Source organism: Raphanus sativus, chromosome 1 (genome assembly GCF_000801105.2).
Source record: "Raphanus sativus cultivar WK10039 chromosome 1, ASM80110v3, whole genome shotgun sequence".
Classification (NCBI taxonomy): domain Eukaryota; kingdom Viridiplantae; phylum Streptophyta; class Magnoliopsida; order Brassicales; family Brassicaceae; genus Raphanus; species Raphanus sativus.
Genome location: NC_079511.1, coordinates 4009062 through 4034848, shown reverse-complemented (window position 1 = coordinate 4034848; position 25787 = coordinate 4009062). Strand labels below are relative to the sequence as shown.

The 25787-nt window shown below is 40.4% G+C and overlaps 10 protein-coding genes across 15 annotated transcripts; 5 read left to right on the top strand and 5 right to left on the bottom strand.

Annotated features, from left to right (window-relative positions):
* Positions 1 to 854: 854 nt before the first annotated feature.
* On the bottom strand, positions 855 to 3383 carry LOC108813689 (methylsterol monooxygenase 2-2). Its single transcript, XM_018586323.2, has 7 exons — positions 3224 to 3383; positions 2425 to 2562; positions 2024 to 2169; positions 1713 to 1832; positions 1396 to 1608; positions 1219 to 1299; positions 855 to 1142 (listed from the first exon to the last, which is right to left on the bottom strand). Exons 1-7 carry the CDS (start codon positions 3251 to 3253, stop codon positions 1070 to 1072), a joined length of 801 nt encoding a protein of 266 aa, XP_018441825.1. The 5' UTR covers positions 3254 to 3383; the 3' UTR covers positions 855 to 1069.
* Positions 3384 to 3604: 221 nt separating this feature from the next.
* Positions 3605 to 4865, bottom strand: LOC108813698 (ras-related protein RABA2b). Its single transcript, XM_018586333.2, has 3 exons — positions 4731 to 4865; positions 4424 to 4623; positions 3605 to 4329 (listed from the first exon to the last, which is right to left on the bottom strand). Exons 2-3 carry the CDS (start codon positions 4586 to 4588, stop codon positions 3844 to 3846), a joined length of 651 nt encoding a protein of 216 aa, XP_018441835.1. The 5' UTR covers positions 4589 to 4623; positions 4731 to 4865; the 3' UTR covers positions 3605 to 3843.
* A 545-nt stretch (positions 4866 to 5410) lies between these two features.
* LOC130509671 (neutral ceramidase 1-like) lies at positions 5411 to 9190 on the top strand. The gene is made up of 11 exons (XM_057005846.1): positions 5411 to 5533; positions 5940 to 6265; positions 6338 to 6546; positions 6618 to 6962; positions 7046 to 7310; positions 7393 to 7663; positions 7755 to 7880; positions 7963 to 8026; positions 8123 to 8292; positions 8380 to 8674; positions 8787 to 9190. The coding sequence occupies exons 2-11, from the start codon at positions 5961 to 5963 to the stop codon at positions 9044 to 9046; spliced, it is 2310 nt and encodes a 769-aa protein (XP_056861826.1). The 5' UTR covers positions 5411 to 5533; positions 5940 to 5960; the 3' UTR covers positions 9047 to 9190.
* Positions 9191 to 9266: 76 nt separating this feature from the next.
* On the bottom strand, positions 9267 to 10519 carry LOC130509688 (proliferating cellular nuclear antigen 1-like). Its single transcript, XM_057005861.1, has 4 exons — positions 10151 to 10519; positions 9911 to 10063; positions 9713 to 9810; positions 9267 to 9623 (listed from the first exon to the last, which is right to left on the bottom strand). The coding sequence occupies exons 1-4, from the start codon at positions 10467 to 10469 to the stop codon at positions 9399 to 9401; spliced, it is 795 nt and encodes a 264-aa protein (XP_056861841.1). The 5' UTR covers positions 10470 to 10519; the 3' UTR covers positions 9267 to 9398.
* A 252-nt stretch (positions 10520 to 10771) lies between these two features.
* Positions 10772 to 13179, top strand: LOC130494590 (serine/arginine-rich splicing factor SR45a-like). 2 transcript variants are annotated; one of them, XM_056987200.1, is made up of 7 exons: positions 10772 to 10930; positions 11236 to 11336; positions 11418 to 11526; positions 11621 to 11770; positions 12132 to 12195; positions 12287 to 12716; positions 12796 to 13179. In XM_056987200.1, exons 2-7 carry the CDS (start codon positions 11236 to 11238, stop codon positions 12968 to 12970), a joined length of 1029 nt encoding a protein of 342 aa, XP_056843180.1. In that variant the 5' UTR covers positions 10772 to 10930; the 3' UTR covers positions 12971 to 13179. The 2 variants fall into 2 exon arrangements, with proteins under 2 accessions (XP_056843180.1, XP_056842933.1); XM_056986953.1 differs by having other exon boundaries at positions 10773 to 10930; positions 12790 to 13179.
* A 522-nt stretch (positions 13180 to 13701) lies between these two features.
* On the bottom strand, positions 13702 to 15669 carry LOC130511382 (sugar transport protein 2-like). The gene is made up of 4 exons (XM_057008354.1): positions 15464 to 15669; positions 15070 to 15389; positions 14258 to 14884; positions 13702 to 14167 (listed from the first exon to the last, which is right to left on the bottom strand). Exons 1-4 carry the CDS (start codon positions 15594 to 15596, stop codon positions 13748 to 13750), a joined length of 1500 nt encoding a protein of 499 aa, XP_056864334.1. The 5' UTR covers positions 15597 to 15669; the 3' UTR covers positions 13702 to 13747.
* Positions 15670 to 16825: 1156 nt separating this feature from the next.
* Positions 16826 to 17946, bottom strand: LOC130509659 (50S ribosomal protein L4, chloroplastic). The gene is made up of 2 exons (XM_057005825.1): positions 17118 to 17946; positions 16826 to 16982 (listed from the first exon to the last, which is right to left on the bottom strand). The coding sequence occupies exons 1-2, from the start codon at positions 17944 to 17946 to the stop codon at positions 16963 to 16965; spliced, it is 849 nt and encodes a 282-aa protein (XP_056861805.1). The 3' UTR covers positions 16826 to 16962.
* Positions 17947 to 18246: 300 nt separating this feature from the next.
* On the top strand, positions 18247 to 19544 carry LOC108807020 (formin-like protein 3). Its single transcript, XM_018579256.2, has one exon. The coding sequence runs from the start codon at positions 18247 to 18249 to the stop codon at positions 19252 to 19254; it is 1008 nt and encodes a 335-aa protein (XP_018434758.2). The 3' UTR covers positions 19255 to 19544.
* Positions 19544 to 21322, top strand: LOC108857897 (josephin-like protein). 4 transcript variants are annotated; one of them, XM_057005838.1, is made up of 5 exons: positions 19544 to 19674; positions 19742 to 19807; positions 20137 to 20174; positions 20305 to 20341; positions 20825 to 21322. In XM_057005838.1, exons 3-5 carry the CDS (start codon positions 20163 to 20165, stop codon positions 21211 to 21213), a joined length of 438 nt encoding a protein of 145 aa, XP_056861818.1. In that variant the 5' UTR covers positions 19544 to 19674; positions 19742 to 19807; positions 20137 to 20162; the 3' UTR covers positions 21214 to 21322. The 4 variants fall into 4 exon arrangements, with proteins under 4 accessions (XP_056861818.1, XP_056861814.1, XP_056861820.1 ...); XM_057005834.1 differs by lacking the exon at positions 19544 to 19674 and having other exon boundaries at positions 19675 to 19807; XM_057005840.1 differs by lacking the exons at positions 19544 to 19674; positions 19742 to 19807 and having other exon boundaries at positions 19824 to 20174.
* Positions 21323 to 22274: 952 nt separating this feature from the next.
* LOC108858653 (GDP-mannose transporter GONST2) lies at positions 22275 to 25095 on the top strand. Of its 2 annotated transcripts, XM_057010592.1 has the most exons (10): positions 22275 to 22589; positions 22657 to 22845; positions 22956 to 23148; positions 23244 to 23383; positions 23478 to 23607; positions 23675 to 23773; positions 23855 to 24009; positions 24367 to 24483; positions 24589 to 24686; positions 24796 to 25095. In XM_057010592.1, the coding sequence occupies exons 2-10, from the start codon at positions 22685 to 22687 to the stop codon at positions 24837 to 24839; spliced, it is 1137 nt and encodes a 378-aa protein (XP_056866572.1). In that variant the 5' UTR covers positions 22275 to 22589; positions 22657 to 22684; the 3' UTR covers positions 24840 to 25095. The 2 variants fall into 2 exon arrangements, with proteins under 2 accessions (XP_056866572.1, XP_018488046.1); XM_018632544.2 differs by having other exon boundaries at positions 22275 to 22845.
* Positions 25096 to 25787: the final 692 nt, after the last annotated feature.

Below are 25787 nucleotides of genomic sequence, written 5' to 3'. Positions count from 1 at the left end.
ACGAAGGCATCTCAGTTCATCTCCAAACCATAGAGGAAAAAAAGCATTAGTTGAAAAAAATCTCGGTTTAACGAAACCGGTTAAATCGGGGTATGGTTGTTTTTTTTCTTTTTTCTTTTTTGTTCTGGACCATCGTTTTTGCCTTTTTAGTTGTGTGTAATCGACAAACAAAAAAGGAAGACGGGTTATGTACTTATGTGTCACCGTCTGGATGGAATGAGTTCAGAATTCAATAAATAAAAAGCATGTACGTTTTGTTTTTGCTTGCTTTTAGACAAAACCATTCATTCAGGAACGCGTGGTATCCTTTTCAGACAACAACGGGAATTTTCTTTTGTTGATAGAGACTTTTGGTTTTGGTCTTTGCATCTGGTGGGGCTTTTTGTGTAGAAGATATTCAAAATCCCACGGAAAGGAATAGAGAAAGGAGAATAATCGGGTATGGAGTTAGGACGTGTCACAATGGTAAGCTTAGAAACCCTACACCACAAGAAAGGACGTGACCCAGCAAGGACAGATACACATTATATCATATGCACATTATATACGTGTCGGTGTTGGTTGATAATTGATTGTTCTATGATCCCATCAAAAGATGTTTGATCTATTACATTTTACACATGATCACTGATCATGTAAGAGTTTATCCAGAATGAAAACGAAGTTGCAAGCTACTTTTTATTATCCAGTGACTCTACGTGTGGGAAATGGTCAGGGCCGAGTACAAACCAAAGATATTTCAGACCAGAACTTGTGGGCTGATTAATTTTGCTCTGATAGTCAGTCAACTCAGTCCAAGAAAACAAAATAGTGGCGATATTAAGCAACAAATTAAATAGATGACCCATATCAAATGCTTCAAAAGCCCAACCCAAACGCATGTTAATTTTAGCTACTCCGAGAGTTGAGGTACCAAATGTATTTGTAGCAGTTCTAGACACATAACAAACTAAAAATGGAAAAGAAAACAAGGTTGAAGAATAAGACCTCCACAGAGATGCAAACGGACACTCGCAAATCCACAATTCCAACGACATTTTGTTCTCCGCAAACCATCAAACCGGTGAGTTCAAGTTTGTTTCAAGTCACTGTTTTCTTTAAGAGACTTCAGTCTTCTGTAGCCCTTATCGGTACCAAAGATCCTGATAAACACCATGACAAATGGTTAAGATCTCTTTCCAGAAGCAAAGAGATAATAATAATAGGTCAGATGATTACCAGTCCATGTACACAAAAGTTGAGGAGTAATTTCCAGATTTTGTGTAGAGGAGGCGGTGATGGTAGTCATGGAAGTCAGAACTGTAACCAAATGATTGAATTTGCCGTTATTACAATCTACTATAGCTTTTAGATTCAAAAGAGCTTTGCTAGGTGTGAGTGTGTGTGTGATCTTACCCTCCATATAGAGGAAGAAAATTTGAGAGGCTCCAAGGGAAATGATAACCACAATGTGCCTCAACTGTCTCAAGCACTCTCAGCACCATCCATAACCAGAGAGTAATTAGGTGGGGGCCGGTGAGAGCTGGCCCGACTATGGTAGCAAATCCCAGGAACAGAATCTCAGCGGGGTGAGCATATTCCGATGTCAAACCAAATGGTGTGGCATATCTGGGGTATCATAAAATGGTTGCTCTTTCAGAATGTATCCAAGTACTAGTCATTTGCAAGACTCCCAAAATGTAAAAAAATGATTGTGAGCAATTGAGACTTACTCATGATGAACACTGTGCACGGTCTTGTACAGCCATTTTGTATGCAAGATCCGATGACCCCAATAGAAAACAAAATCCTCAATGATGAAGTAGAATAATATCTGGGCAGACACTTCTTTCCTGCAGGGCCATAACCAAAAAATGGTCTTATATACCTCTGATCAAGCACAGGGCTCAGGTTCTTTCATGATGCTCAACACTGACAGTTCTCTTTTTTTTTTTCTTTTTTTTTGGGAATTGCCATGTCGAAGAGTTTAACATCAAGAACCCAAAGGAACAAAAAGCTTTAGCACTAAAAAACCTGGTAATACCAGGAGGGTAGAGGAAAACTGCTTCGCATTCCCATGGCTCTGAAGACAGGATAGGAGGCCATCATCAGAGGCAAGTTTACGCAGAAATGATAAAGCAACAAGCGAGTTATACATTTTTCTTGAGCTGCAGGTGTGTTATTTTTTGCCTGCATATGACCAAAAGAAGGGGGCATTTGTTGATCATCATAAAAATAAAAATAAAAAGCTGAGAAAACTGATCACTAGTAATTGCAGAGCCATGACAAAAAAAAAAGAACTTTTATCAGTGAAACAAACAAGTGACCAATTCCTTGGATGAACAACCTCTACAAGAACCTATTGAAACAATCACGCAAAGGTATATATATTTTCATACGTAGGAGACCCGCTTAGAAAAATGAGAACTAAGAAGAGAGAGTGACCTGAATCTTGTACTTGGTGAGAAAGCCTTGCCTTTCTAGATAAATGAAAGGGAGGCCAGATAAGAAGAAGACGCTTTCATGGAGGAGAAAACTCCCGATGCAGGCCAGTTGAAAGTCGCTAAAATGTGTCACAAGGTACTGCAACAAAAAAGGAATCATGATTGTGATGGTAAATAACAGAAACAGAAAGTACTGGTATCATCATTTTCAGTCTCTCTCTCTCTCTATATCTATATAAACACATCAATTAAGTAAAAACAAATCTTCAAGGAAACACTATTGCTTAGTTAGCACGTGTTATATTGATCCACTATTAGGGGTACATAGACGCTTTTTAAAACATACGTAGTATCTAGAAGAACAGTGCCTGGTCAATTCTTCTGCTAGACATGATCAAATGAAAAATTAATCGCCACCTCGTCCAATAAAACCATGCAAAAAAATCCATCTGAACAGAGAGGGGATTGATTGATTATCATTCATGCGTCTAAGGTCCAGATTCCATTCCCTAAACCGGTTTTAAGCTCCCAGAAACACAAACCGAAGCTGGAAAAAACGATCATACTTTCTCTACATGATTTGGCACCTAGCATAGTCAAATTCAGATCTAACACATAACTTCAATCCACACTAAATCACATTTAAACCGATGGATCAAAACAACCAAATAGCCGCAGATCACAGTAAGAGATAAGTGAAATAAAACGCCGAAGTGTATCACAATGTGGTCAAGTGAAGACGGAGTAAACAAGAGGAAAACAGGAGCTTGTCGATTCAGAGGAGAATGGAGTTTGTGTACCTGCCAACCGGATTCGACGAGGGACGCCATTGATGGATCTAGAGAGAGAGAGAGAGAGATTCGGGGGAAGATGTAGAAGGAAGAAAGAGGTGGGAGAGAGGCCACGAGTGAAACGAAAACAACAGACTGTCACCAGTCTGATATTTCTTTCTTTTTTTCTCATCTAACTTTTTGTTTTTACATTTTTGACCCGTAAAATCGCAAATGCTTACGCAGCCCCTCGTGCGCATCGCCCTCTCCCTCCATTTTTTTTTATTATAAGTTTATTAGTGGTCCCCATATTTTTTATTTTATTCCTTTTGTTGTCTGTACATTTTGAAATGTTCAAGAGACTTTTTCCCATCAAAGCTAGCCAAGAGAAGGCAGAGAGCTTCTTCATCCGTGAATGTGTCTGCATAAGACTTTTACATAACAATAAAGAAACAAAGATCTTTCCTTTCTGAGAAATACTGTGGAATGATCACAGTTTCAATACAGCAATCTGTAACATAAATCCAAAAAATAAAATAGACTGGGAAGCAAAAAGGTATTGCTATAATTGCTGAAATCAAGCCAAGAACCAAAAAAAATTGGTAAAAGATCAAACGTGTGACTGATTGATATAAGTCATTGAGGGTTAACTAGGTAGAACAGCATCCTTTACTCTTACCCACAGACGAATCCGTTATGTTAATCGCAGTACCTTGCCCCGGAACCTGAAGATTACCCGCAGCTTCCTGCGCCGCCAATGCCTTCTTGCTTACGATATGATAAATCTCAGACAATATAGTCTGAAACGCTTTCTCGATGTTACTCGCTTCCAAAGCAGACGTCTCCAGAAACGACAAACCTTCCTTCTCAGCGAGAGACCTACCGTCCTCATCAGCGACGGATCTCAGGTGGTTCAGATCCGATTTGTTACCGGCCATCATGATCACGATGTTGGAATCGGCGTGGTCCCTGAGCTCGCGTAACCACCTAAGGACGTTCTCGAAGGTCTGCCTCTTGGTGATGTCGTAGACGAGGAGAGCTCCGACGGCTCCTCTGTAGTAAGCGCTGGTGATGGCTCTGTAACGCTCTTGCCCTGCTGTATCCCAAATCTGAGCCTTCACTGTTTTGCCTTCAACCTATACATATAAGCATATGAGCAAAGACAGATCTCTGCAGATCTAATAACGCTAAACGCAATTGATTTGATTGATCATCGGTTCGTTCGTTCACCTGTAGAGTTCTGGTGGCGAATTCAACGCCGATGGTGGATTTGGATTCGAGGCAGAACTCGTTTCTCGTGAATCTGGAGAGGATGTTGGATTTGCCGACGCCGGAGTCGCCGATGAGGACGATCTTGAACAAGTAATCATACTCGTGGTCTATTCGATTCGCCATTGTCTTCCTCTCAAATCCTAGCGCTTCCGATCAACCTGTGCACACACACACACACAGATTACATATATACGTCAGACGATCGAGAGTGGAGGTTAAACGAATCACAAGCGCAAATCGAAAGGAGGAACTATAGAATTTTTACCCTTTTAGAGCAAAGCTGAAAGGATCGATAATAGAAATGTTTTTTTTTTTGCTTTCTTTCTGTTTCCAACTCGTCTCTCCTCTTCCCTATACTTCGCGGTGAAAACGGAAACACCCATTTATTTAGTTTTAAAAATTTGGAATTATTTTATTTTGGTTTAACCACGAAATAGATAATAACATTAGTTTGAATTTCGTTGTTTTTATTTTTTTGAAAAAAGGTTTGAATTTCGTTGTTGTTTGAGATCTTTTTCAAATTTGAATTTATCATTTTAGCTTAGATATTCCAATAACTAAAATCACTACATATAACTTCATGTCATCTGTAAAGAGTACTCAATATTCATACACATTTTAATATAATTTTAGTAGAAAGGAAAATATTCAAAGATTATGTAGTAAAAAGATCTTTGTTTCTGTAAATTTTTAGAAATAACAATGTTATTAATTCTATTAAAGTTTTACTGTATATATTCTTTTATTTGAACGCATCATATAGCAGTGTAATGTACTATAAAGAAAGTAACGACATAGTAGGTTACTGGGCTAATAAATATATGGGCTGCAAAACACATGTTTAACGTAAGATTTGAGCCCTAAAAGCTGATTAAAGTTAAGGTCTATCTTTCGGCCCAAAACTATTAAAAAGTCATTTTTGAGGAGCGCAAGCAATGAAGAAAATTCAACATCTGTCTCACACCAAATTCATGTCTTTGCTTCGACGCTCAGACTCCTTCCTTTTTCCCGCACCAAATACGTTTCTTCTTCCACTGGACTTCCTCTGTCTCCCGTTGTTTGATCAAGGTTAGTCTCTTCACTTGTGCTTACTCTTAACGATTTTTGCATGTAACAGATACGGTATCTTACTGATTCCCCCACGGTTATCGTCAACTTTAGCAGCCAATTCAATTTGACATTCCTGGAATTGTTTTTTCTCGATTTCGCGTGATCCTTTTTTTTAGTCTGTGATTTGGATTTTCCGGTTTAGTATGACTGAGTGAAACTTCTTTGTTCGGTTTCTATTTTGAGTATTGGGGATTTCAAAATGATAGTCATGTGCTTGATTGGGCCCTACATCAATATTACATTTAGAGTCGATTTTGCAGCATACCAAATATGTTTTATTAGTAGAAGATGAAACCATTTTCAAGATGCAATCTGTTATTATTAATTTGCTAATAAATGGTGTTTTCTTAATGAAATCTCGAAGGTAAATGCCAAGTGGTTTACGATGGGGATACTATCTCTAGTCAGATTATGGACAGTGCTTTTGCTGGTCACTAGTGGAGGAGTTTACTCTCACTCTGACTATCTGATTGGAATGGGAAGCTATGACATCACTGGCCCCGCCGCTGATGTTAACATGATGGGCTATGCCAACATGGAGCAAGTCGCTTCCGGTATTCACTTCAGGCTCCGCGCTCGGACTTTCATTGTCTCTGAGCCCCAAGGGAAGCGTGTTGTGTTTGTTAACATTGACGCTTGCATGGCTTCACAAATCGTTACACTAAAAGTTATCGAGAGGCTCAAGTCAAGGTATAATCTTTTTCTTATATTGTAGTTTCTTATATTGTAGGTGGATTAATAATACTGTCTTTTTTTTTGCAGATATGGGGATCTGTATACTGAAAAGAATGTTGGCATCAGTGGCATTCACACCCATGCCGGTCCAGGTGGTTATCTTCAGTATGTTGTGTATATCATTACATCACTTGGCTTTGTTCGTCAGTCATTTGATGCCCTTGTTGACGGGATTGAGAACAGTATCGTACAAGCCCATGATAACCTTCGTCCTGGTTCAATTTTTATCAATAAAGGTAAGAGGACTGATGGATGGTTATTATAACGGCTATACTCGGTTTAGCTAATTAAACTTACCCCTTTGTAGGTGAACTCTTGGATGCTGGTGTAAACCGGAGTCCAAGTGCGTATCTTTACAATCCTTCAGAAGAAAGGAGCAAGCACAAGTATAATGTTGATAAAGAAATGACTCTTTTGAAGTTTGTGGATGATCAGTGGGGTCCGGTTGGTAGTTTCAACTGGTTTGCTACTCATGGAACTTCCATGAGTCGTACAAACTCTTTGATCAGTGGAGACAACAAGGGCGCTGCAGCGAGATTTATGGAGGATTGGTTTGAGCAGAACACTGCTGAAGGGTCCTACTCTGAAGAGTCTATTTCGGATGAGATACCTAGAAGAGTTTCAAGCATAATCGAGAGTTCCCAGGACAGCCGTAAGTTTTACAACGTCTTTTACAAATGTGTGTCTAAAGATGGAACAAGAGAAATTTTTTCAGTTTGTTTGGTCTTGACGCAGATGAGGAGTTACTAGAGCTTGCATCTTACTTTGAGGCACAACCTGGTAGGCCTGCAACTAGAATCTCAAGTACTGCAAGGCGGGTGAGGAGTGCTCTGAGGAAGGCGGACAGGCCTGGCTTTGTTTCTGCTTTCTGTCAAACAAACTGTGGTGATGTTAGCCCAAATGTGCTTGGAGCCTTTTGCCTAGACACTGGTCTTCCTTGTGACTTCAATCACAGTACATGTGGTGGGACAAATGAGCTGTGCTATGGACGTGGACCAGGGTATTCACCTCTCTTTCTTTCTATCGTCTTACAAGATTTGGATAGCCAAATGAATTGAGCCTGTGTGGATTTATCATTGCAGCTATCCTGATGAATTCGAGAGCACACGTATAATTGGCGAGAGACAGTTCAAGATGGCTTTGGATCTTTTCAACGAAGCATCAGAACAGCTGCGAGGGAAGGTTGATTACCGCCAGGTTTACGTTGACTTTTCACAGCTTAATGTGACACTTGTTAAGAAAGATGGAAACTCAGAAGTTGTGAAAACATGTCCTGCGGCAATGGGCTTTGCTTTTGCTGCTGGAACCACAGATGGACCAGGAGCATTTGATTTTACACAAGGAGATGATAAGGTTTGTCCAGTCCAAGTCATAAATATATACCACCATCCAGAAAAGTAAATATTGTTTCCATTTCTCAAAGTTTACCATTTGCATTAATCAGGGGAACCCTTTCTGGAAGATGGTGAGAAACGTTCTTAAACCACCTCACAAGAAACAAATGGATTGCCACTACCCAAAACCCATCTTGCTTGACACTGGAGAAATGACAAAGCCATATGAGTGGGCTGTAAGTAGTTTTAGAATTTGTGAACTTTCATGAATCTTGTTTAAGGTTGTAAGACTAGCTCTAACTTTGTCATGTGTTCCAGCCGTCAATTCTTTCACTGCAAATAATACGTATTGGACAACTTTTCATTCTCAGCGTCCCTGGAGGTAGTGGAGAATGTGCAGATTTTTTTCAAAACCATGACTTATGATGTGAGCGTTGTGATGATTAATATTCCATTCCCTGTCTATCTTTCTTGTCAGAATTCACAACTATGGCTGGAAGGCGGCTCCGAGACGCAGTCAAGAAACAGCTTAAAAGCAATGGTAATAAAGAATTGAGCGGTGAGATTCACGTCGTGATAGCTGGATTAGCTAATGGTTACTCACAATATGTGACTACCTTTGAGGAATACCAAGCGCAAAGATACGAGGTAAAAGCTTTACCAGACTTACCCTTCGGAACGAACAGCTTCTTGTTCCTCTTAATCTGTCTCTGATGCAGTGGTTGCATTTGTTAGGGCGCATCTACATTATTTGGCCCGCACACCCTGAGTGGCTACATTCAAGAGTTCAAGAAGCTCTCCAAATCTCTCGTCCTTGATAGGCCTGTTCAACCGGGGCCTCAACCGCCGGATCTCCTAGACAAGCAAGTGAGCTTCCTAACACCAGTCGTGATGGACACAACTCCTGCCGGAGACAGTTTTGGAGATGTAATCTCGGATGTTCCCAAAAACTTGTCCCTGAAGAGAGGAAATGACCTGGTGACTGTCGTATTCCAGTCAGCTTGCCCTAGAAATGATTTACTGACTGAAGGTATACTCACAGCAAATGTTTATTGATTTAGTTATCAGCTCATGATTATCTAAAATTGCTCATGCTTAGTCATTTTTCTATGCCAACATGAGAGATACTATATTCATGGCAGGTACGTTTGCTCTGGTGGAGAGACTAGAACGGGAGGACAAGAGTTGGACCCCAGTTTATGACGACGACGACCTGTGTCTGAGGTTCAAGTGGTCGAGGCCTAAGAAGTTGAGCTCCCGGAGTGAAGCCACAGTGGAATGGAGAGTTCCTGAGTCTGCATCACCAGGGGTTTACAGGATCACCCATTTTGGTGCTGCAAAGAGTCTCTTTGGGTCAGTCCAGCATTTCACAGGCTCTTCTAGTGCTTTCGTTGTAACATAAAACAAGTAGAAAACTGAATTAGATGAAGTACAGTTGTATTGTGAAATAGGCCTACATGAATGCACTGATGTTGAAAGTATCTAATAGTTATATACTGATGCTGAGAAGTATAGTGGAATCCAATACAGCTTTTCTTGTAATACTTCCACATTACAATTCTATCTTGTTACGTTAGTGAATTGTAGTTAGTTTGTTGATGAGTCATTAGAGTTGCAATAACTTTGTCAAACATTGGTATCATGAAGCATAATAAGTCTAAAGCAAAAACAACTGATTCTAGAGGGGAATACAACGGAAACACACAATGACAGCAACAAAGATGAACAGAAGCTGTTGGGATACAAACGGGGTCTTAGGCCTTGTTGTCATCTTCTTCTTCTTCAATCTTAGGAGCCAAGTAGTAACGGATGTAACCCATCTCAGCCACCTTATACTCCACCACCACCGGCAGCTCCGAGGATAAGCTGATCGTCACTGTGTCCGACAATGGAGTTGCCTTTGTGAAGGAATTCATGTACCTCAGGGCAAACGAAAGTGACACAGGCTCGTTCATCTCTATCACAATTGCATCTTCCGGCTGCAAAACACACCTCAATTCAGCAAATTTCTCCAGTAAATGGTTGCTAACTATTTATATACGTAAAAAAAAAAATTAGACAGCAATACCTTGTCTACAGTTGTGTTCTGTCTTAAGACAATGTTAGCTGTCCCGATATCACCAGCAGTAGAAAACTTAACCCCTTCTTTAGTCACAGAGATCACAACTGAAAACAATACCACCATCAAAGCATAAAAGTCTCTCTCTCAATATACTCAAAGACACAGATTAAACAAAAGTAAGCAATGAGAGTGTGTTGTTGTTACCAGTGTCACCGATGGTGCTGAGATCTTTGCAAATCCTCGAGAACTCACCAGACGGCATCCTCACAATGGAGTGGTACTCAGCATCAGGTATCCCCAAATGCTCACTGTCTATATCCATCAGCTTCATCTCAAAATCTGCAATCTTGTCTTGCGCTGTAAAATAATAAATTACCACAGTTAAAACCATTTTTTTTTGTTTTCACTGCAGCTGTAAGAAATAGATTTTTGAGAGAATCTTACTGGGACTCTCGAACATGAAGGTGACGGTGTCGCCGCCGTCGTCAGCTTTGATGGTGATGATGTCATCGTTTCCCGCGCACTTGAGCATCTTGGACATGTTGCCGAGATTCATCCCCATGGAGAGGTTCCTGTCGCACCTGTAGTGCTCGAAGCCTTCGGATCTGAGCAGGAGGGAGACCAGCGCCACGTGGCTGGAGTCCATGGCTTGGAGGGAGAAGCCGGTGCTGGAGCAGTCGAAGTTCGCATCGTTGACCAGATCTTTGACCGATTCGAGAACTTTTTTTAGCAGAGAGCCCTGAACGAGACGTAGCTCCAACATTGTCGTCGTCTAGGGTTTTTATGGAAAGAGCGTTGGTTCAGTTCAGGAGGGAGTCGTTTTTTTATAGGCTTTTTTCTTTTCTGGCGGGAGATCTCGATTCTAAGACATCTGCTTCCCGCCAAATTATGAGAAAGGGTTTGATTTTGTTATTAGAAAAAAACGAAGGTCATCATTGGTGAAAGTTTTGGGTTTATTTTGAAATATATATTTATTTGGGCCGTGGTGAGAATTAAAAAAGCCTTATAAAGATGGGCCGGACACGAGAATGAAATATGTGATGGAGTTTTAACAAACTCTTTCGCGTCCGACTGACTCTCCCGAAGCTTCTTCTGATTCCCTCCTTAAATACATCTTTCCTGTCGATTAGGATTGCGTGAAGTTCATTCATATTCCTTCTGTCAGGTGCAGAGAGTTCTCGAACGTTCATCCTTGTTTTGTTGAGTTTTCTGCGTTACTACGATGTGAGTATATTTGTTTTTGTTTACGATGCTGTTTCTGTGACTTGGACGATCGTGTTAAGGTGTTGCTAGATCTGATCTCAAACTTGATTTTGAGGAATTTGATTTCTGGCGCTCAAGTTTTTTTGAAAATTTTCCAAAAATTATGTTAGGAGCTCAGGGATTATGTAATCACAAAAAGCTTATTATGTAGATTGTCAATTTATTATCTGTTGCTAGTCTAGGCTATTGAGTAAGGAGATAGCAATCAATAGCAGCATATTCATATGGGAACTCGATTTAATTTGGATTATCTTTTTTCTTTTCAGATGTCATACTCAAGGAGGTCAAGATACTCTCCCTCACTATCCCCTTACGACAAGCGTCGTGGAAGGTCTCTGTCAAGGTCTCTCTCTAGAAGCCGCTCCAGGTAGTTTAGACTTCTTTTTTTTAAATGAATATATGTTCTTTTGAATGTAGTAGTTTAAACCGCTCTGTTTTATTACATTAGGAGTGCCTCGAGCGACGCAGAGAACCCTGGTAACAGTTTATATGTGACTGGATTGTCTCATCGGGTTACGGAAAGAGATCTGGAGGATCATTTCTCCAAAGAAGGAAAGGTATGTTTGATTCAATAGTGCTGCGTTGAAGAGCTTTCGGAGGAGAGATTTGCATGTTCGTATTTTGACCTTTGTGAGGTTTTATTTTTGCTAGGTAACTGATGTTCACCTTGTCCTTGATCCACGGACTAGAGAACCCCGTGGTTTTGGTTTTATCTCTATGGAAACTGTTGGTGATGCTAACCGCTGCATCAGGCATCTTGATCACTCTGTTCTCCTGGGCCGCGTTATTACCGTTGAGAAGGTAAAATAAAAAGATTCTGTCTCCTCTGATAATTAGAACCAGAAATGAATATGATCTTACACCAAAGCTGATGATATTGCAATTAATGGGAAATGTGGTCAATGTTTTTTGTTTATGTTGAATATAAGTTGTTTGCTTGTTTGTAGTAGCAGCAGCAGCGCTTCACCAAATATCAAACGTTGCGAGTTTCAACTGTTAGAGGGTTGATTTCCTCTCTTTCTTTGAACAACTTAATATGCTTTTCCGTTATTAGTGTGAAATGTTGATTTTGTTGTGTTTTCATTTTTCTTGCAAATACTTTTCCTTCCTATTTGATTACTAGATGTCTCACAGCTCTATGATATATCTGTTTAATGATCAGGCAAAAAGACGTAGAGGACGTACCCCAACTCCAGGAAAGTACTTGGGGCTGAGAGCCGCTCGAGGTAATGATATATCAGTAGCATTGATTTAATTTTCTTCAGTCAAATGTTTCCTGATCTTGGCATTTCATGATTTGGTTTATTCCTTTTGCAGGACGACATCGGTCTCGTAGCTACTCCCCCCGAAGGTCTATTAGCTATTCTCGCAGTCGGAGTCGGAGCTACTCATCTGATCGTAGCAGATCGTATTCCCCTAGCTATCGGAGGAGGAGAAGATCACTGTCCAACTCACCCTACAATAGGCGTGGCAGATCTTACTTTTATTCTAGATCGCCATCTCCTGATGATCGTTACTACAGAAGACGTGACAGATCAGAATCGCCTTACTACAGGAGGCGGTACAGGTCCAGGTCCAGGTCCTACTCTCCTGACTACAGAGCACAATACTCGCCTTACTACAGAAGGCGGTACAGGTCAAGGTCCAGGTCATACTCGCCTCACTACAGAGCACGTGACAGATCATACTCACCTTACTACAGGGGAAGAGATCGGTCCTATTCTCCTTACTACAGAGGGAGAGACAGGTCAATCTATATAAAAACGTTGTAGCAGAAACTGAGGCTTGTGGAAATTGAAAAAAATTAGAAATGAATACAGGTACAGGTACAGGTCGGTGTCGAGAAGCGTAAGCCCTGTGAGGAGAAGCAAGTCACGGAGCGCATCTCCTAAGAAGGGAAGGAAAGGGAGCAGGAGCAGGTCTCACAGGCGGGACAGCCAATCTTCAATGAATCACTCGAGGAGCGCAAGGTCAAGCACCTCTCGATCCGTCAGCCCGTGATAATATAGTTCATCCAATTCTACTTTTGCTCAAATTGTTGGCACAGTCACTCACGTCACTTGTGTTGTAATAAATAGTTAGGGAATTCTCTATTACTTGTGTTTGGGAATTTGTAATAAATAATTATGTTATGAACTAATGATGGTTTTGGTGTTAAGAATTATTTTCTTTTTCTACAACTCGAAGTCAGTTACCATTATTTGCTACCATTGTACCACTATATACATGCTACTTAATTATTTGATTGGATAGGATTGTGACATTTGGGGCACTTTTGAGAAAAATGTCTGCTAGTTTTTGACTAAAACCTTCGTAGTATTTTATAGTTTTAATAACTGATTGCTCAAAAACTTTTTTTTCTCAACATTTTGATTTCCATTCATGAATCAACGGCTTAGTAGTTTTGCCAGGATATTACATAGCTTTGATTTCTAATCCTGGCATTTTTAGCAAGCTGTTCTTCAGCATTTTATCGATAAAATCAATTTTTACTTATTTGTCGCCACTTGAGTACCGATGCCTTGTTTTGGAAATTGGAAAATATCGTTGTTTGACTAGGTTAATCAAATACACAGTCAAATATGCAAGTCCCAAAACTTCAATTGCGTCGACAGTATTTTTTTCTTTTTTTAGAGTGGTTAAGATTAGAAGCTCACAAGTTATATAAATTGCAAAAGGAAACAAAAAAAACAACTTAAAAGAAAATCCAACAGGATCCGAACAACCCGCCTCAACTATCTAAGAAAATCCTAGAAGCAACAAGAAGAATGGGAAAAATCAGTTTTGCTTGAAATATTTCTTCCAGTGCCAGTGCTTCTTCCAGCGCTGCTCCGCCATATCCTCGATAGGAACACCTCTGGTTTCCGGGAGGAAAAATATCGCAAACAGTCCCATGATAACATTCATGACCGCAAAGAAGAAGAACAATCCCGATCTGAATCTGCATAGCGCCGACAGGAAGAACTGTCCGATAACGAAAGTGCACACCATGTTCATCGCCACCGCGCAGAAGTAACCCGAGGTTCTCACCTCAAGTTGATAGATCTCAGACGGAATAAGCCATCCTAGTGGTCCCCACGACCATGCAAACCCGGACACGTAGATACAGATGAGGATCAGTACTATAAGTGGCACGGCGTGGCTTTTAATAGGTCCCACTAGGTGTAAGTAGTTTAATAGCAAGGCTCCGATAGTTAACTGCAAAGGAAGCAACAAGAATTAACTTTTGTTCAAGTAAAAAAAAGTGACCTAACTTATGAGGCAAGTAATAGTAAGTTTTTTTTTTACCTGTGTAGCCATCATTTGAGTGGCTCCTTCAACCAAAAAGAACCTTCTACCGAGCCTATCAACCATGATGACGGCCAAAACCGTGGCGAGTGCGTTCACACCGTTGGTGACAACGGTAGAGACCAAAGAAGCATTGTTACCGCTCCCCATGGTCTGAAACAAGACCGGAGCGTAGAACATAACCACATTGATTCCCGTGAACTGCTGGAAAAACTGAAGCAGCGTTCCGCACACGAGCGGCGGTCTGTTCTCGCGTTTGGTGAACAGCTCTTTGAAAGGGCTTTTCACTTTGTTCGAAATCTCCGTGGCGCGTTTGATCTCGTTGAACTCGAGCTCGATGTTGTCGATGCCTCTGATCTTCCTCAGGACTTTCTTCCCTTCCTCGTCTTTGCCCCGCTCGATGAGGCTAGCCGGAGTCTCGTGGATGAAGAAGGATCCTACCAAGAGGATCAAAGCGGGAACAGCCGCGCCTCCGAGAGAGTATCTCCACCCGTTTTGCATCGTGGAGGTTAAATAGTTCACGAAACTTGCTCCTAGGATTCCAACGGTGATGAGAAGCTGAAACGCGATGTTTAGTCCTCCTCTGATTCTAGCCGGTGCGATCTCCGAGATGAACAATGGAACGGTCTGCACGTGTATTGGTTTCAAAACGTTAGAAACAAGAAACTACAAAAAACTATACCAAACCCTAGATAGAAACGTTAGAAACAAGAAACTACACAAACTAAGCCAAACCCTAGACAGAAACGTTAGAAACAAGAAACTACACAAACTAAACCAAACCCTAGATAGAAAGTTTTGAGGATCTTGACCTGGTTACCAAAACCGATACCGCAGCCAAGGAGGATACGACCACCAATCAACATGCCTAGATCTCTGGCAAAGTAGTTGAGGATAGCACCGAGGAGGAAGAAGATGGAGGCGGACATGATTATAGGTTTTCTTCCGAACCTTCTGCCTAAGTAGGATGCGGCGAAACTGGCGAAGATACCAGCCAAGTAGAGAGAAGAAGTGAACAGCTGCAAAAGCTGGTCATCGAATTTGCAGTAGTTGTTCTCGTGTACTCTGTGTTTCTTCTCGTACACGTGAGGGAAAAAATCTATCAAAAAAGTGTCCATACTCGTCACACCTCCTGCAGTTTTTTTAATCACACCCATTAATCATAACATCAATCACAAACAAGAAGTAATTAAACCTTAAACAAACCTGAGATTCCGATGTCATAGCCAAACATGAGACCACCAACAGCAGCAATGATACTGCACATGAAGACTTGAAAAGTCAGCTTTCCAGGTAAGGAAGTGGCACCTCCTTCGATATCCATCACACCCACCGCCATTGTTATCTCTCTCTCGCTCTTTCTATATCGCTCTTTGTATCTAGTTGTTATGTGTATACCCTAAAGGTTTAGTACTTTATAACTCGATGGAGAGTTGTGTTTCTTTTTATAGATGAGTTTAGAGGGTTTTGGATAAACTATGATCTTCACAGAATATTTTTCACCGAATTTTGGGGTTGACTTAGATTGTTTTAGATAAACATTACGGATAAATCTGTATTTAAGAAATTTTCTTTGAATATATTGCTTTGATATCAAGGAGAAGATAATATCGAACAATAAGAACTGGATATAAGTTTATTCAGTTAATTGCATCATTTATCCACAAAGCTTTTTTACATCAAATTATCCATATGTTTAAATGCACAGATAAATCTATGAAAAAAAAAGAATGAGTAACAATCGGAACAATGTGGATAAAAGTAATTAAAAGTTAAATTAATCTAAAATTTAATGATCTTTTCTGCAAGGAAAATAGGGAGTAATAAAGTGATACTTACCTTAAACTTTTTTAAAAATTAATGAAAAGCAAAAAAGTGATACAACAAGTTGTTTTACAAAATCTTATAAGCTAAGCATCTGTATAAACGGGATACTGCATCTACAATGTTTCTGTGTTCATCCTTGTTACCATTATTAATTTATTATACCATGCTATTAAGAATTCAAAAGAAAACATTAACTAAGAAGAAACTCTTTTAGGCTAGACTAGATTTTTAATATTTTCCCTCCTTTTAAAGTTTGGGCTCATTTCTTAAGCCCAGTCATTACCGACCCATTAACATTTTTATTGGACCCATCACAGGTTTATACATTAGCATTTGACATCCCATTTTTAACAGTTGCTAACAGACCAAAACAACCATGAACATCAACACTGCAACCTGATTTGGCTACTAGGAAGATTTTGCAACCTTCACCACTCTCTGCTAAAGTGCATGTTCCATCGTATGATAATATGAAGCCTTACCGGTTTATATATATACATGACAGTCTTGTAAGGCGAAGGATGAATACAACCCAAAGTTTAGTTGGACTAAATGCTACGTTTTGGTGTATTGCATTTACGAAACCTTGTGTAAGCTTTAGGTTTTGACTGGAGAACAAAAAAACAACTCACACGTATCAACAAGAGATAGACTCCTTCCTATAGGTTCTGTTCATGGTGTCTAATTTCACTCCTTTTAAACCCCAACTTCACTGAGGCTCGAACACATAAAACTCATGTATGAGAAAGAAGATAGGAACGATCTCGTTCAAGAATCTAAATAAAATGCACATTTTCTCTTGTTGTCACAAAAAGGAAACAGAAGTTGAAATACTCATAAGCTACACATTCACCGGTTCAATCTAAGCTCCTTGCTCATTACGCAGCTTCTTCTGCCCCTTCACAAACACAATATCACGTGGAAACGTGTCAATATATAAATCAGACTTCTACTCACCTAATATTCTGATTTCAAGCAATAGAACTAAAGAATTAAAGATACTTTCAAGAACAAGTTGGTTCGAAACACTAACCTTCCGTGTCATCTTCATCTTCCTCGTCAATCTCCGAATCAACACCATACCTAGCATTCAGAAACTCCACCGCGGCAGGAGTCAGCACAAGCTTATCAGAGTTCAAAATATCAAACAGATTCAGCGTCCTAGGCGTCAGCATCCTCAGCGTCCCAATGTTCCTTCCCGACTTCGCCACGTTCTCCTCGACATCCATCATCAAGAACATCGCCTTCTCCTTCGGATCAAGCCCCCACCTCTCCATCGCGGCCAAGAAGTCTTTCGTCTTCGGCTTCTGAAACTTATCCCCGAACTCCTCCACCACTATCGCCCCGCCTTCCGCCGCCGCCGCGCTCGATATCGCCGTCGATATCGCCAGCCTCTTCTCCTTCCTGTTGATCTTGATCGACCAGTCCCTCGGCTTCGGACCGAACACCACCCCTCCTCCGGGACGCAGCGGCGTCCTCTGCGACCCCCGCCTCGCGTTTCCCGTCTTCTTCTGCGAGTAAGGCTTTATTCCACCGCCGCGAACTTCCCCGCGGGTCAGCGTCGACGCCGTCCCTCGCCGCTTGTTCTGCAGGTCGTTCACGATCGCCCGGTGGACGACGGCGCGCGCGGTGTCCTCCGGAGCGGTTTTGAGGTCCAGGTACGTCTCTCCGATCTTGTCTCCCTCGAATGAGAGGATAGGTAGCGTCGCTAGCTGGGACGCGACGGAGAGCGGCTTTGAAACTCTGCCGGAGATTGGTTTCGCGACGGAAATGTAGGTTTTGGGGATTTTGTGAGAGGAGGATAGAAAGAGAGAAGACGAGAAGAAGGATAGTGAGTTTGGCGTTGTTGCAGAGGAAGCCATTGTAATCGCCTGACCTTATCACAGAACAGAGAAGAAAGAAGAACACTGTCTGAAGAAAGGGTTATCCACTTATCTTGTGATTGGGTAAAAATTTGGGGACTGTTTGGATACAAGGATATCAATATCCTCTCCTAGCATAAATAAATAACGATAGCTGTCAGTCAAAAGCCTCTGTATCAGCCAGCAGGTTTTTAAAAGGCTTTAAAGTTTAAAACTGTGCTAAAAAAATATCTAACAGATACGAGCGCGCACGTTAGCTAACAACCGCCGCGAAAATCCACCTCCAAAACGCAGCGTATCATGGCCTCGTCAGAGCCGCTTGACCTAGTCGTAACCGTCGTCTCCGCCAAGCACCTGAAGAACGTCAACTGGCGTAACGGAGAGCTGAAACCCTACGTCGTTCTCTACCTCGACTCGGATCACCACCGCGTCTCCACTCACTCCGACGATTCCGTCAAACCGGTGTGGAACGAGCGGATCACTCTCCCTCTCGCCCGATCCGTCCACGAATCGGTCCTCAACGTCGAGATTCTCCATTCCGACGCGGCGAAAACACTCGTCGGCTCGGTTAGGTTTCCTCTGGTTCGGTTAATCGACTCGGAGGGAGGAGGAGGAGGAGCGATGGTTCCCGAATCGATCAGCTCGCTGGAGCTCCTCCGTCCCTCGGGTCGGATTCAAGGGAAGATCCGCTTGAAGCTCTCCATCAAGGAGCGACCGTTACCTCCTCCAACGCAGCGTCCTCAATCGCAGCCTAGAGATTACTATTCTACCCCTCAAGGAAACTATTATTACTCCCCAAGCCCTCCTCCTCCTCCTCCGGCTCCGATCACCTCCCCGTCTCCTCATCGTGACTACAGAGAATTCTCACCTTCTCCTTACCCCTTCACCGATCACTACTACTCCGGATTCTATTACCCGCCTCCTCCGCCGCGTTCGATGTACGATCGCGCCTCCAATTACGGCCAGCCATCTGCTCCAGTCGATCGCGAGCCTCTTCCTTTAGCTCCTCCTCGGTTTCCACCACAGCCGAGTGGACCACCATCAGCTCCCGTCGAAGCCTTTCAGGCGAACGAGTATAAGCCGCCGCAGCCGCAAGCTCCTCCTGTGGGCTCAAGGTTGTCAAGTTACGGAGTGCCGAGCGGCCCGTCGGCTCCGGTGGATTACTCTCCTTATGATCACAGGCAGTTGCAGAAGGCGATGGGCGGGTTGAGCTTGGAGGAAGAGAGAGCTGTTGCTGAGAGGTCTGAGAGTGACTTTGGAGCTAGGCCGAGCTTCAGCTATGGCCGTGAGTATCGCCGTGAATGTTAGAAAAAGCTGTGGAATTTCTCAATGTGTGTGATGAAAAAAAGTTGTGGGGTTTCGCAAGTGTGTGTGTGTGTGTGTGTGTGACGTTTCTAAGGCTCTGCTATCATCAGATTTTACCTTCGTGTTGGTGTTGAAAAGAATTATGAATTTGGTGAATTTCCTCTCTGAAGATATGATATGTGTATTTATTGCTTCTTTTATGTATGTGTCTGAAGAACAAGAGGTGCAAAAGGTGTCACCTCTTCTGTTCCTTTGTACATGTTTCTAAAACAACTCTCTAGTTTCGTCTCTTCTTTTAACTTCTTGCAATGATTTGTTCAACTTTTCGAATCAGGCTATTGGGCTGTTAATGTTTATAATGTAAAATCCCTTCTCTGTGAATTTGCTGTGTGAACTTTGATCCATGCTCAGATTATATGTATGGTAAGTATGCTTTGTCTCAGACATGAACCGTCCTTTGTCCTGCAGTTCTACAGAATGTTTTTTGCAGGTTGGTTAAAGACTTCTACGTAATTATCATGTGGATCCAACAAATGAAGTAGCGAAATCTCTGAAGGTATCACTCTTGTTGTGAATTGTAATATTGAAACAGTGATCTCTTTTGTATCTAATAATAATGCATTGAGGGATATGGTTGGATTAATGTGTTTTGATTAATTGAATTATGCACATCACAGTGCTGAAAAGATGTCTTCCCTCATCGTTTTGGGTCAAAATCTTATGCATGCAAGTTGTTGCTAAATCTTTTCTGCTCTTGTTTTGACGATGATGCGACGGAGCAGTTGTGCTATTGCATTCTTTTCCCTTTTGGCATTTTTGAAAACCTGTCGTATATGTCAGTCCGTCTCAGGCGATTAGCATCTAATCACTGACATCATGCTGCAGGAATTATTTGTTCTGATCCTAATGGAATGTTCTCACGTGTAAAATCACTCTCCATCCTCCAAAGTTTGATCTTCTATTTCTGTCCTGACACTGCCTGGTTCTATGCTTTTTCATATTCGTGTGCCCACCATTAACTTTTTTTTTTCTTTCTTTCCTCTTTTTTTGTAGCCGCAGACTCGTGAATGGAATCTGCCCATCCATAAAGGTGAGTTTAATATTAGCCTCTCCTGGAGTCAAAGATAAACTTTTCTAGATTGTTTTGTGCACACATGAGTGATGATCATCAAAGAAGAATGATGCTAAATGGTTGCTTCATTAGAAAGAGCCTTTTTCATCGCTTAAACAAAGGTTCTATTCCCTCTGTGGACCGTAAAAAAGAAACTAATAGTCTTCTCTTTTTGCTCTTGCGGGTAGCTAGCTCTCTTTATAAATTTTGTAGATCCACTTTAACTACATTTCTTTGTGTATATAGGATCGAAAAAGCTACACTTTCTTTTTACTTATTTATGTGTTTATGTCTCGAGTGCTCAATCATGGCCTAGGCATAATGATGTTATGAATACATCTAATCATGTCTTTTCCTGAACTATTATAGCATAACTTCTCTCAGCTCCAGTCCCTTAAATATCTCTTAGTATCCTCATATTGTTTTCCCATAAACCGCTCTCACTTTCTCTTGTTATGTCAGCTACTGGAACAAAACGAATCAGCACAAGCACTAGACCAACTCCGAGAGATGCCTCGGTTAAGCAAACCGCGATCAAGGGACCTCATGGTGGTAAGATCCCCGGGTGCACAACGAGCTGTGGACTGAGGTTGCCGAGGAAAACAGAGGTCACCGCAGCGAGAATGATCAAGCAACTTGGCTGTAAATTTGCAAAAGGTTTGCGTCTGGTGGTGATGAGGAAGAAGAGGAAGTCTCCACCGTCAAAGGGTTCTTCTTCTTTTTCCTCAGGGAGGTCTCAGCCATCGATCATGCCCATAAGCAATGACAATCATAGATCAGAGGCCATAGAAGACTGCATAGAGTTCATCAACTCATCATCCTCTTTCAACAGATCAAACTCTATTTCTTAAGTTTCATTACTCCCTTTGTATTGGTTTTCTTTGTCTATTTGCTTGTTTTGTGAGAACTGAGAAGTATATGTACTGTCTGTCTATATAATAAGTCTTTATGTAACTTTCATTGATGTGTTACTAATATAGTTGTCTAGTAAACATGTGAAATCAGTTCTCATCGTCCTCTTGCTCTGACTGTGTAAATGTTTGGTTTTAATATTATCGTCTTTGTTCATGATAATATCATTGTCATACGATTCAACTGTAATAATTAGAATAAATGTCTGTAAGTGGTTTATCCAAAAAGCTAGAAGCTAAAATAATAAAGTAGGTGTGCTTATATTATGACAACCTATTGGTTTAGCTTTGCTATTAGGAGTTTAGCACCTTCAAATGAACGGGACACCGCCACCTGAAGAAGTAATACAAATATCATGAGTGCGCGTGTGCGTTAACATGTTTATAACCTAAAATGACTTATCTCTTTATATAGATTTTTTACCTAATTCTATCATATCTTTTTTTTGATAGAACATGATTGCAAATTGTAGGTCGTGTTCAATTTGTTATAAAATATACGTAGTCTACTAAAAGTTGAAGTACCCACTAATCGACTAGAACTATACTATAAAATATAAATCGATTTGTTAATGTTGTTCATCCACTAGTTTTCCTTTATACTAAATCTTATATCAATCAAAATCAGATAAATTATGTCAATATGTCGGCAAGTGTGCAGTAAAATCAATGCTCACCGGCGGCTAGTCCAAACTTCAAACTAAATAAATTTGCTCAGTTAGTGTAATAATAAGTGTGATCACTGATTCAAAGCCCAATTCGTAAAGCCCAAAAGTATTAAAGCCCAAAACTATTAAAGCCCAAGTATAAGTTTAAAAAAATAGCCGAGTTGTTAATAGCAACCGGCGATCTTCCCGCCAGGAATGTAGCCATGGATGCCGGCGTAGCCTCAAGCCTAAGTTTTCTCATCACATATCATTCAATTCATGGCCTGATTATTATAAAAAAAAAATATAATAAAAACAAAATCATTCCCCAGAATTCAAGAAATAATAAAGAGAAAAAAAAAAAGTAAAGCGGGGAGATTGAACATGGACGGTTACTCTCTATATATCTGCCTCGGTATTCTCGCTCAGATCCTCCTCTCACGTTCATCTCCACCAGCTTTGCGTGTTTCCTACAAAAATAAAAATCCACGTCACCTCTATCGTCGCCGGTTTTTCTCTTCGCAAACAAAAAGCGGTGGAGATCTTATAATTCAATTTGCGCGATTCGTACAGCTGGAAACGAACTTACGCGCCGTGTTTCGAGCGGTTCTCAAGCTGATAAAGTGTATAACTCTTTTCACTCGTAGAAGATAACTCTGTCTGCTAAAGGTATCAACCTCTCCGTACTTCTTTGCTATTCTTTTGTTCAACACTATATGTTTGGTCTCTCTTAAAGGAGTACAGTATCATCGGAACTTGAAGATATGAGTGCTGCGGAACTTGAAGCGGGTGTGTCCCGTGAACCTGACGAATCAGAGCTGAATATTTTCAGTGATAATGGTAGTCAAAGTGTTGTCACCCAGCTTCTTGATCATATCAACAGCCACGAGAAGAGTTCCCAACGTAGAGGAGGCTTTAGTGAAAGGTAGTAGTAATATAACATACTTATCCACTCTTGTTTTATTCAGCTGGTTCAGGTTATATATATGGTCTTAAGGAAAACTTGTATAAACTTTCTTGATTGTCTCCCTGAAGGTTTCTCAGATGGAGACGGAGGTATGTTCCGGTTGGTGGAGATAACAGACGTGATCATGGCTCTCTGAAACATTCAGGACCCCTTGTTTCTGGAGCAGCTTACTGCATCTCTTCGTGCAGCATGATACTCATGAACAAAGTTGTTCTCTCCACCTATAATTTCAATGCTGGAATCTCTTTGATGTTATACCAAGTAATTAAGAAGAGAATACTAATCCCTGAGCTATAGATCATGATTTGACATACTATTATATAGTTTGGTGATTTCCTTATTTATTACAATTTCAGAACTTAATCAGCTGTTTGGTGGTAGCTCTACTAAAATTCTCTGGAGTGGTTTCAGTTGAAAAATTAAACTGGAAGTTGATCAGAGTTTGGTTGCCTGTCAATGTTATCTTTGTTGGCATGCTGATCTCTGGGATGTACAGGTGAAGTAACGTTTCAGCATCAGTCAAGAGACTAATTGGTCAATACTTTCACATTTCTTGAGACCTAAGAAAACATTACATTTGTTTTTTTCAGTTTGAAATACATAAACGTTGCTATGGTGACTATTCTGAAGAACGCAACGAATATTATTACAGCCATAGGGGAATTATACATGTTCCGCAAAAGGCAGAACAACAAAGTTTGGGCTGCAATGTTCATGATGGTTAGTTTCTTTACCAGCTTTTATGTGTTATCGGAGTGATACCAACTTAAGAGTTTGTAATATACAGATCATCTCAGCAATCAGTGGAGGCATCACGGATCTCACGTTCAATGCGGTCGGATACACTTGGCAGACTGCCAACTGCGTTCTAACCGCTAGTTATTCAGTAAGTTTCACGCTTATGAAACTAAGTAACAAGATTTTGCAAGCACTTCGTTATGATGATCTATCAACTCTTTTGTCACAGCTTACTCTGCGTCGAGTCATGGACAAAGCAAAACAGTCCACAAAATCAGGGTCCCTCAATGAGGTGTCAATGGTGCTGCTTAATAATCTCTTGTCACTACCTTTTGGAATCTTCTTGATCGTCTTACTTGGTGAATGGAGATACGTAATTAGCACGTAAGTACTATCAAAATTGAGATTGTCCACTAATTTTAATATCTTTGTCATTTTCTTACCGATCTGATGTCTAGTTGTTGTTTTGCTCACTTAAAAATATCTGGATCCCACATTAACAATTAATTAGTCTCAAAACAAGTCCTTGACTATTATGCTATACATTTTCAGCTTCCATTGTTTTTTCTTTTCTTACTTCGATAGTACAATTTGCATAGTTACTACATATTAGTTGCATGTAATAACGAGATGTGAAACATCAACTGCGAAAATACACAAATAAAAGATCTCACGGGAACTAGACAGAAGCAGTTATCTCTTTTGCAGCTAAAATGTTCATTATGTTTTACTATCTGGCAGTGATGTGACAAAAGATGCAATGTTTTGGGTATTCGCAACAGCAAGCGGCTTCCTTGGTCTGGCCATCAGCTTTACTTCGATGTGGTTCTTGCATCAAACCGGACCCACAACATACAGGTATAGCTCGTTCCAATTACAGAAAGAAAGATTGGCTTATTAATATTTTTACTTCATTTGTAACTGGGTTATAACGGTGTGATGTTCTTTCTATCATGTGGACAGTCTGGTGGGTTCATTAAACAAGGTTCCGATATCATTATCTGGTCTTGTACTCTTTAATGTCCCTCTTAGTCTCCCAAATTTGTTCAGCATACTTTTTGGTAAGTAACATGATTCTACAGAAACAGAGCACCAGCTATGATCTGTTCTGGTTATATGCTTCTTCTTTTCTTTGGTGCGTTAAGGTGTATATGTTTATCTGTTTTGCAGGTTTATTTGCTGGAGTGGTCTTTGCCAGAGCCAAAATGTCCTAGTTGTGTTTCCAAGCCGAAGTATAACTCTCCAGAGGCTGAAGACAACACAAAAACAAAACAAAGAAAACATAGAAGAACAACTTGAGAGGTTTCTCGATATGCAGTTAATAGTTTCAACTTTGAAAACAATTTTTTCTTCCATATACAAGGTAGAACTTAGGGTTTACCATTAATATATAGATAGTAATTCTATATTCCCAAGAGAATCACACATTTCACAATTTTCTAAACGTAATAAAACCTTGCTGTTTGACTTCTTTTAACGTATCAACTATCAACATGATACATAGATCATACTCTTTTCCTCGTCTGCTTTTTTTGGGTTCACTCTGACGCGACTCAGTCTAGACAAAAACTATGCAGAGCAACTAAGTCAGTACTGAGCTGACCTGCTATTGAGAAATGATGAAGTTGAGATATAATTAATACTATCAAATGACCTTATGAAAAGTTATCGTTAATGTGACTGCAGCACTCCACGTGGAGTGCTTTTAGACACTGTGGAGTGTCCTTCGGTATCTAATCTATTAATTTAGAGTCCTATTTTTTATCTACTAACAAAAGTTGTTTTGGACCCTTTCAAAATTATTAGAATAATAGTACACGCTACTTGTAATTAAACACAACCGATTGTCACATAAAACTAAACCAGCGTCTTATTAAATGTCCCTTTGATTATTTGGTTTAAATGCCTTTCTTGATTTAATCAAGTTCTCATTATATTGGACTTAGATCCATAAACACCAAAATTTTATTGTTTATGGATCATCTACAAACTTATAGTATAATATAAACTAGACTTTTATCCACATACTCGTGCGGATATATTTTTTCAAAATATGTTATTATTTATTTTTATATCGCTATTATGTATCATATATGTTATCATATTTTAAATGAATCATATAATTAATAGTATGTTATACGTACCATCATATAAATAATCAT